At 37.4% G+C, this 9,563-nt stretch overlaps 1 protein-coding gene across 1 annotated transcript in view; it reads right to left on the minus strand.

Moving 5' to 3' along the window:
• The window catches only part of LOC139950101 (gamma-aminobutyric acid type B receptor subunit 1-like), a 30,666-nt gene extending 21,379 nt beyond the window's left edge, over window positions 1-9,287 (minus strand). The window contains exon 1 of the mRNA XM_071948729.1: window positions 9,051-9,287. Within this exon, the coding sequence (XP_071804830.1) occupies window positions 9,051-9,287 (237 nt within the window). The remainder of the gene's footprint in view (window positions 1-9,050) is intronic.
• Window positions 9,288-9,563: the final 276 nt, after the last annotated feature.

A 9,563-nucleotide genomic window follows, 5' to 3' on the forward strand; every position in this document is an offset into this window, starting at 1 on the left:
TTTATGCTAATAATTATTTTGGGGAATTACCAATAGTGTCCACTGCCTTTAAATAAGCACATATCGGTCAATGTGTTTGCAAACTTGCCGATGTTTTGATGAGCTATCCTAAACACACACGTCACTCGACAGGGCCGAAACGCAACTTTGAAATAAAAGGGGTGCGCACTAGAGTGCAGATATTTTTTTTTCAACGGGCCAGCACTTTTGGTCAATTATAACCGCACTTTCCATTGGCAATTTTCTCTTACAACGTAAAAACAGATGTGTCACTTCAGGGAACACAGAAATACCCCGCATGGTTGGTATCGTTATAGACAGTTGATAAAGTGGCTTGGAAACGTACAATGGTTGATTTAGTTGGTGATGAATCGTGTCTTCGATTAACACAAATCCGTCAGGTACACATATTAACTAAGGAAATCAATGTGGGGTGAAGAGGTTTTCAACTAGTCGTTTAATCCCAACGAGGCCTGGCTCTTGATAATTTTACCGAGCCCTAGTCGAGGTAAATTATAAAGAACCAGGCCTCGGCGGGTTTAAACCACTAGTTGAAAACCGATTCAGCACACTTTGATTACCATTCATAAATACCTTTACCCCCTTTCTCTCAATCAACATTCTCTAAAGAGAATAATCGTTTATCAACATCTTATATCATATCTGCAGAGCTTCTTAATGTCACGATCATTCTTTTTTTTTTTGAGAAGGGCTAACCCTTGAAATGAAATACGTAAATAATGTGATACAAGCTGATACTTTTCATGGAAAATAATTTCGTAAACTATAGTTCTTGGCAATAGACATTACATCGTTACCCTGTGCGAGACCAACTTGCTATTGCCTTGAGGGGGAGTTGTTTGGTTTTGATCCCTGGAAGAATTGTATAATAGGGAAATAATGTGTAATAATGTGTTCATGGCAAACGATTTCGTAAACTTAAAGGCAGTGGACATTATTGGTAATTACTCGAAATAATTATTTTCATAAAACCTCACTTGGTAACAAGTAATGGGGAGAGATTGATAGTATAAAACATTGTGAGAAACGGCTCCCTCTGAAGTAAAGTAGTTTTCGAGAAAGAAGTAATTTTCCACCTATTTGATTTCGAGACCTCAGATTTAAAATTTGAGGTCTCGAAATCAACGTGATCTGAAAGCACACATATTGGTGCGACAAGGGCGTTTTTTCTTTCATGATAGTGGTACATCACGTCTCTTGCATTGACTTCCAATTTAATTTTTAGAATCTGTTGAAAAACTCATGATCCTACCATAAAGGGTTTGGGTACTTTTATAACACAAACCACAACTTCCACAGATTTACATTAAACAAAACACGTTTTGAAGGTATGGGTGGTAGAAAACTTCCATTAACAGATCACTTTATGAGGCTGTAGTTTTTGGGAAATTGGTAAACAATGTATTGAAAATAGTTTAGGGACATTGTGTTTTATTTAACAAAAAATAGTCAAACCCTTTAACGCCATAGCTATAATTATATAGTGCATTATTCCCCATCACTCCACAAGAGCTTGGTCTTCTTCGCTCCGTTTATCAAGACATTCTGACTGAACCGAAATCCATGGGGATAGATTCTTTTTTATTGGGAGAATCTGCTCATGCACATCCAGTAAGACGCACTACAATTTCCCTAAAAGGAGCCAGCTAGTTGAACATTCTTTAATGTTTATTTTATGTTTCTTAAAATTTCTGAGTTAGTTTTTTTTGTCACGATTCATGTTGATAAGCTAGCTTTAAAAGGCGTCGTCGTCTTGCAAAGTTTCAAAATATCAAAATTGGTCACACTCATACACCTAGTATTGTAAGGACTCCATACGTAGTACAGGTAGTTTAGTTATCACTAACTAGAAGCTCACTTTTTAGTTTGACGAAGTGACGATACGGATTGGCACAATCGTTCATATCCGTTTGTGTGAAATGACAAATATAATAATGTACACATTTTTGAAGTGTGTCCTAATTCGGTTTTTATGTAGCACTCAATTTTGATCGTCACTTTCACATGAAAGTGGCGAGACAGCTGTCCAATTATTAAGATGGAATAATTCATCTCTGACATGCGATAACCCTTATTCCTGCATAATAGTTGTACCGTAGGCGGAACAAATTACCATGACGATCGGTGCACAACAGTTTACGTCAGTTTACGTTTTTTTTTTTTGCTAACAAAACAGTTGCTGGCAGTGTAAGCACTTTTTATGTAATCCACCATATACATAAACTGACAAACCTGTATAAATTTGAAAGTGATCGTCATCTGGGTCACGAGAAAATAGTATAACAAAATCACAATAAAACGCTCACTATATATATGGGCGATCAACTCCAAACGGGAAATTAGTTGCATTTATTTTCTAATCAAGTATAACATTTCTGACAAATATTTCAAGGGATGTTTTCTACTACCATCATTAGACCGGTGTCGCATGCAATTCTGCCTCTATGCAATACTATCCGGAGGACATTATTGCATATGCAATAATGTTCGCTGGACGGTTTTGCATATGCAATCATGTCCGCCCGGACGCTGCTGCATAATGCAATTGTGTCCGTCCGGACACATTTGCATATGCAGTTGTGTCCGCCCCCGTGCAAAACCGTCCTTGCAGTAAATTAAACGCCCTTGGTCGACACATTCGCCATTTGTTTACAAGCTAAGTGCATGTCATGAATGACATGGGAAATGTTCGGCAGATTCGCTGCAATCATAAAATACGTGAATATTCATGCTGCATACGTAGGTTCTCAGTGCATGCACGCTCGCTTACGCGCGAACATACATGTACATGTACAGTCTTATGTACATGTCCACTGGACGGTTTTTGCATAGCCCCGGACACGATTGCATATGCAAAACTGTCCGGAGCAGACAGTATTGCATAGCGGCCGTGTAAGTTTGATATACATTTTTTGATCGTAGACGAGTTTTTTTTTCTTACCAATTCTGTAATGTCCCTTTAATGATATTTCATAATTGTCTCCAATGAAGATTAAAAAAACAAAAATCCCATGGCACCTTGTGTTCATGGTATTTTTTGTTCTTCTTTTTTATAATGTGTCTCTTGTTGTATGGTACAGTGCTGAGTGCAATTATCGGAATGGGTTCGCTGTGAAAATGTGTCAAAAGATCATGGCAATTATAATCTCGAAGTTCAGATTAAAGAGATCATGTTTCTGGGTATAGCAATAGAGTACAGGTCGTTAGCAATGGACTTTAAGGTTGTTTGAGCAGTTTGTATGGGTCTCAAAACTCCTAAAGATTTTTGTATTTTCTTAAAAACAAAATTAAAAAAACGCCCGTTTTGCCATTACATGCAGTTGCATACTTTGTTTGTGTGATAATGACACTTACAATTTTTTGACAGAAATGCGTGTTGTTTCCACAACCATTGGGGTTAATGTTGAAGGAACACGTTGCCTTGACAGTCGAGTTAGTATTTGAAAAGCGTTTGTAACCGTTTTTAATGAAATACATATGGGTAGAAAGTTGTTGTAATAGTATAATACAATGATCCACACAAACACGTCTCGTAATCGAGCGGTTTTCCTTTAACCTCGTCGACTAACACGGTCGGCCATTTATGGGAGTCAACAATTTGACTCCCATTAATGGCCGACCGTGTTAGCTTGCAAAGTAAGAGGAAAACCGTATGCATTTTATAACAAACGGTTGTAAACGCTTTTTAAAGACCAACTCGTCCGATCCAAGTCAACGTGTTCCTTTAACACTTTTTTCGGGCATGCAGACTGGTATCTTTTTACGTAACCACACTACTTCGAAGTGAAATTTTTCTTAAAATGCTTTTTACAATTTGAAGCTCTCTAGAGTTATAACCAAATGTTTGTATTACCATTAATTTTAAGATCGCTGATTATCTAAACGTGTACCTATTCTGTATGGAAATAATCCTTCAGGTTATCGGTTGCTTTGTTTCTGTAACTTTATGCCTTTATTACAAAACACTTCGATGTGTTATTTCTTGTATCGCACCTTTGACTGCTAATAAATCAACTGTAAACATTTACACCGGGAAATGCATCTGTGTGGTAATGAACAGCTTAGGAGCTGGCCAGTGTGATGATGTTGATAAGACAATGGAAGTACCAAAGTAGTGTCAGAATGTATACTCATAATGTGCAAATTTAGCACCACCTTAAATGTTTGGCTGCCCGGGCGTTTTGTTTGTACAGTTTACCCTGCAGTTACCATTTTAGTAATATTATTACTATTTTTTCCATCAATCACATTATATCATACGCATGAAACAGTTAAAATCAAGAAAAAATTAAATACACAGTAACTGACATGTGCCATGACAACACAATCGTCTGGTCAACCTACTGTAGTCACACCCTGTCACACAGTGCAACAGCTTGCATGGAAATATAACTATTTTGGATAATGATTCAGCCTGGGGTATAAACAAAAACCAGACTGTGCACATTTATAGCCCTACAAAAATAGAGAAAGATGTAAACATCAATAAACAAATAGTTGCTCATGATGTGTCTAACAGGTCATGGTTGTGGCGAAGGGAATGCTAAAACAGATAAATATTCAGAAATAGTTCACGTCACCAACAGTATATGTTTTCATACTCAATCATCCACAACTTAACTTTATCAAAATTTGATTTCGTCTCAAATCTGACATAACTATATGTTCTGTCCACGAATTTCCTTCTTGGCCTTGTTACAATCACCTTAATTCCACATGCGATGGGAGAACAGACTGTATGGTATGCTTTTGGAACATATTTGAAAAAAAAAAACTATAAATGTTCTATAAATGTTTTTCCAAACATTATTGTAGCCCAAACTAATAAAGACATAGTTACATCGATGTGAAAAAGATAAAAAAAGTGCTCCTCTTGTCGGTTCAACAAACTTAATTTAAATAAATTGTAAACTGGTACATGTTTTATTTGTATTGAGGGTTTTTGTGTCGAGCCCCCACCCCCCAACACAATATACGGTATCCTGAGAAGGACATCGCTTGTTTAGATTAGCAAGAGAGGCAATTATGGATAAAGACAGCTATAACAATTGTAATTATCGTTAATGTACTTTGCTTAATTATAAACCGATTTTGTTAAGGGACCCTTGAAAATAATACGCGATTGGCTCATAAATCATCTAATTGCAATTTCATAGATTGTCAACGATCTGTTGATTTATGTCAATAAAAAGAAGAATGATAATTGTAAGTGTGATGTAGGTATAAGGGTTCAGTGCATCATATAAACTGCGCCAATAAAGTATCTAAACACTTGCAAATTGTCAAATATATCGGAACCTGAAATAGTATGCCAAAAAATAATTATTCATTTCGAGTCACCGTTAATTTCTGCACATTTTGACACATCTTGTGTTGCGCTACGATGTTGTTTAGTGGATTTATGGACACTTGAGTGGCTTAAGGTCGAATTTCAAAAGTTGTAAAAGCCCCTATTCAAGCTAAATCGTTGTATTGTGACGAGTAAGATCAGCGTTTCTTTTGCCCACCTTTTATAAACGATTTTTTTGGTCGCTTGTTTGATAATTCGGTTGTGATGAACATCAGCAATAATTGTCAGTAACCAAGCAAAGGGGTCAAAGATGGGAGGCATACAACAATATGGGTTAAGAGCCAGAATCCCTGATTATGATGAGATGGGGAAAGGTGGTTCAAGATAACAGGAAAGATGGCTCAAATGACCAAACAGGAAAGAGGACGGATCGTTGGTTTGATAGAAGCCGGTACGTCGATGCGAGCTGCAGCTCATGGTTACAACGTCACCAGCGACGGTCAGTAAATGATGAAATGGCTACAGTGTACCAAGCTCAGGGAAATGGGGACAACCTGTCAAGAAGTGGCCGTCCGAGGGTGACTTCTGCAGCAGAAGAAAGTGAACAAGTCCATAAAGCCTGACACCACTCTCGAGGGATTGCGACGCATCCCGATCAGGAAATGGCAGGGGATTGACCTGGTACAGATCAGAGGTCTCATTGGGAGTATGAGAAGACGACTCCTTGGCGTACAGGACAGTGATGGAGGACACACTAAGAACTGAGGACAGGATATCAGCAGTTTTAAAGTTAAAGATACGGCAATAAATTTCATGGTCAAGTAAACGAAACGAGTTTGTGTCTTTTGATTTTGTCTGTGTGTGGTGCTTGTGCGAGTTCCCTTCTGGAATTGGGGTGAATAGGGGCTTTTGCAACTTTTGAAATTCGACCTTAAGCCACTCAAGTGCCCATAAATCCACCCAACAACATCGTAGCGCAACACAAGATGTGTCAAAATGTGCAGAAGTTAACGGTGAATAGAAATGAATAATTATTTGTTTGTATACTATTTCAGGTTCCGATAAATCTGACCATTTGTAAGTGTTTAGATACTTTATTGGCGCAGTTTATTTGCATTAGATGTGTTTGTGTGATGCTGCACATATTATGTCGAACAAAATATGCCTGCAATTAAAAAAGTTTACAAAAAAACTGTAGCCCGAAGGCCTTCAATTCCAACATCCCCTGGCTTGTATTAAAAATCGATGAAGTCTTTAAACAGTAAAACATTAGACAACAATAGAAATATGCTAACAGAAATAATGCGGAATCTACTGATCTGACCTATGGGCTAGTGTAATCAGTGAGTTTTTAAGTTTGCCTAAAGTAGAAAATTACAAATTGTGCATTTATGTCCTTTGCGCACGAAGATAATCTGCATATAAACTTTAGTTATTTCCACCTTAGTTTCGATTGATTTGTATGCATTCCGAAGTAAACTTACTGGCAAACCTTTTTTTTTCAGAGCAAAAAAAACTGATCTTCACTATTCCGGCTCACATGGGGATACCAAGTGAAAAACTTCAACGATTTTTTAACGAAACTTCCTGACAATAACAATAGCAAGTGCCTGATGAAAGAGAATCTGATGACTATTAATTGGTGAGTTTGATTGTTTCAAATTTAATTGTAAAGATTTTTCTTTGGTTTCAGCACAAAGACAATTGATTAAAGGCACTGGACACTATTGGTAATTACTCAAAATAATTGTTAGCATTAACACTTACTCGGTAACAAGCAAAGGAGAGCTGTTGATGGTATAAAACATTATAAAACCTTAACTACCTTGGTAGCGTTATCTCTTGCCCCGAAGAGATGGTCAAGAAAATCGAGCAGGCAATATTTAGTTTTTAATGGTCTGACAAACCCGACAAAATCAAGCGCCTCACTATCACTGGGCCCCGCAATATGGGTGGAACTGGCCTTATAGATGTTAGAGTCCGGTTACGCTGTCTGAAACAGATGTGGTTGGGAAATTATATTCAAAGTGATGGCAAATGGAAACAATTTTTCAATTACTGGATCGAAAAAACAGGCGAGCTACAAAATTTGGGGTGGTATGTGTTTGAGAAAACCAAAACGAAATCTTTAAAGACCACCCCGTTTTATGAGGACCTCTTCATATCCTATAGAAAAGCTGAAGCCACTATTAGACCAGAGTTCTCATCTAAGTTGGAGGTTATGAATATACCGCTTTTTTTACAATACTGTTATCACTGGTGATCCAGACAAAGATCTTTGAAGTCATGTCCTTTTGGCAAATGGTATGAGTAAATTTCACCATGTTGTTAGAAACAATAGATTGATTACATTTAAAGAGTTGGCCAGGAAATGTAAAATTAATCCCATAAGTGCTGGTCGTATAGTTAAGCGCCTTAAACGGAATATCAATCCAGGTTTGTTCAAAGAAACAAGGTGTGGGCCAAGTAATCATCCTAGTAGATGGCTGAATATAAAATTAGATCAAGGAGAAGAGGACTGTGGGTCATTTTCTAAACTTTCCAACAAAATTTTGTACATAGCTCTCAAGGCAAGAGAATTTGTCCGGCCAAAGGCCCAAGAAAAGTGGGCTCAGATTTTAAACCTCTCGGACGATTTTAACTGGACTGGTGTGTGGGGAAAAATTCACCAAAACAATTTTTTGGATGTTAAAGATAAAGATATGATTTTTAGACTTTGTCACACGATACTTCCAAACCGGGACAAACTTGTTCATATGGGAATAACTGATAAGGTTGAGTGTCCTCTCTGTAATTCTGCTACTGAAACTATTGAGCACTTGTTTTTATACTGCAAAACAGCGATTGAACCCTGGTTATACGTTGAACATTTAATTAGAAAACAAGTTGGTTGTAGTTTCTTTTGTTTAACTGATTGTTCTATAATTTGTAGCACCAATCTGTCGTTTGTGTCGATGATTATTGTTGCAATGATGATTAGGGTAATTTGGAGATGTAGATGCGATCTTGTTTTTAATGAAGACAAAACGTACACCAAAGCTAACATTGTTCAAAGTTTTAAACAAGCGCTGAAAAACTTCTTGGTAATGGAAAGTGACCGACTAAAAACATCTAGTTTTAATCAACTTTACAAATTTCTGTGTTTTTTTCAAGATGACAGACTTATCTTTATGTTTTAATTTTCGCTTTACCTAATGGCTATCATTGTGGGGATTTCCTTTTGAGATTGTTTTGTTTTGTTTTGCTTTATTTTAAATTAATTAAGTTCCTTGTTTTCCTTATTTCGTGAAAATGTCACGCTAAAGTTTTTTTTTTTTTTTTTTTAATATACCTGTATATACTTGAATATTTATTTAATGTTCGTTTTTGCTATGTAATAGCAGTATTTAGTATGCTTCTTTATTAATGTTTATTAATGTGGATTGAGTGATGTATGTTGTCGTTTGTAGAATAAACGGAGTAGAATAACTCCAATCGAAAGAAAAAAAAAAAAAACACATTTTGAGAAACAGCTCCCTCTGAAGAAACGTAGCTTTCGAGAAACAAGTTTTCCACTAAAATGTTTGACCGATTGAGCTCAAATTTTCACAGGTTTGCTATTTTATGCATATGTTGAGATACACCAAGTGAGAAGAATGTACTTTGCAGTTACCAATAGTGTCAAGTGTCTTTAAGTTCTTCTACCTGGGTAACTATTTCGCAAAGCCTTGTCGAGTAACACAGTAAGCCCTGCACTTACCCGAGTATCCTTCGATGTGAGGACCAGCTCATAACCCGGTAGTATCTCTGGATTATCGTTGATATCCTGAATGGCCATCTCGGCAGCGGGTCTTACAGCCTGGCCTCCTGGCCATGAACCACTCATAGGGAAAAGCCCAAGCAGGTAGATCTTGGTTGAGTTCGGGACGGCAGATCCAAGTCGGAAAACTGATAGAGCCAGGATGAGGTAACGATACTCTGATATCTGAGGCAACATATTCAGCGGCCACGTCAAATATTAACGACAATGATCTCCACACGCGAAATCGCTTCTTAAAACGTCCGGTAGCAGTGATCAAAACGATCTCGCACAGAGCATCGATGCAGCGTCAGATACTATACACATCCCACTTTACTATGTGACTGATTTAGTCTCGTCTCAAGCGAATAACAGCTCAATCAATGGTCAGAGCCATGACGTCGGAGCCACGATGTAACGGTAGTCTGCCATCCGAGGAAACATTTTCATCGCCAAAACGTACATCGGCCCTGA

The sequence above is a fragment of the Asterias amurensis genome, chromosome 17 (assembly GCF_032118995.1).
Source record: "Asterias amurensis chromosome 17, ASM3211899v1".
Classification (NCBI taxonomy): domain Eukaryota; kingdom Metazoa; phylum Echinodermata; class Asteroidea; order Forcipulatida; family Asteriidae; genus Asterias; species Asterias amurensis.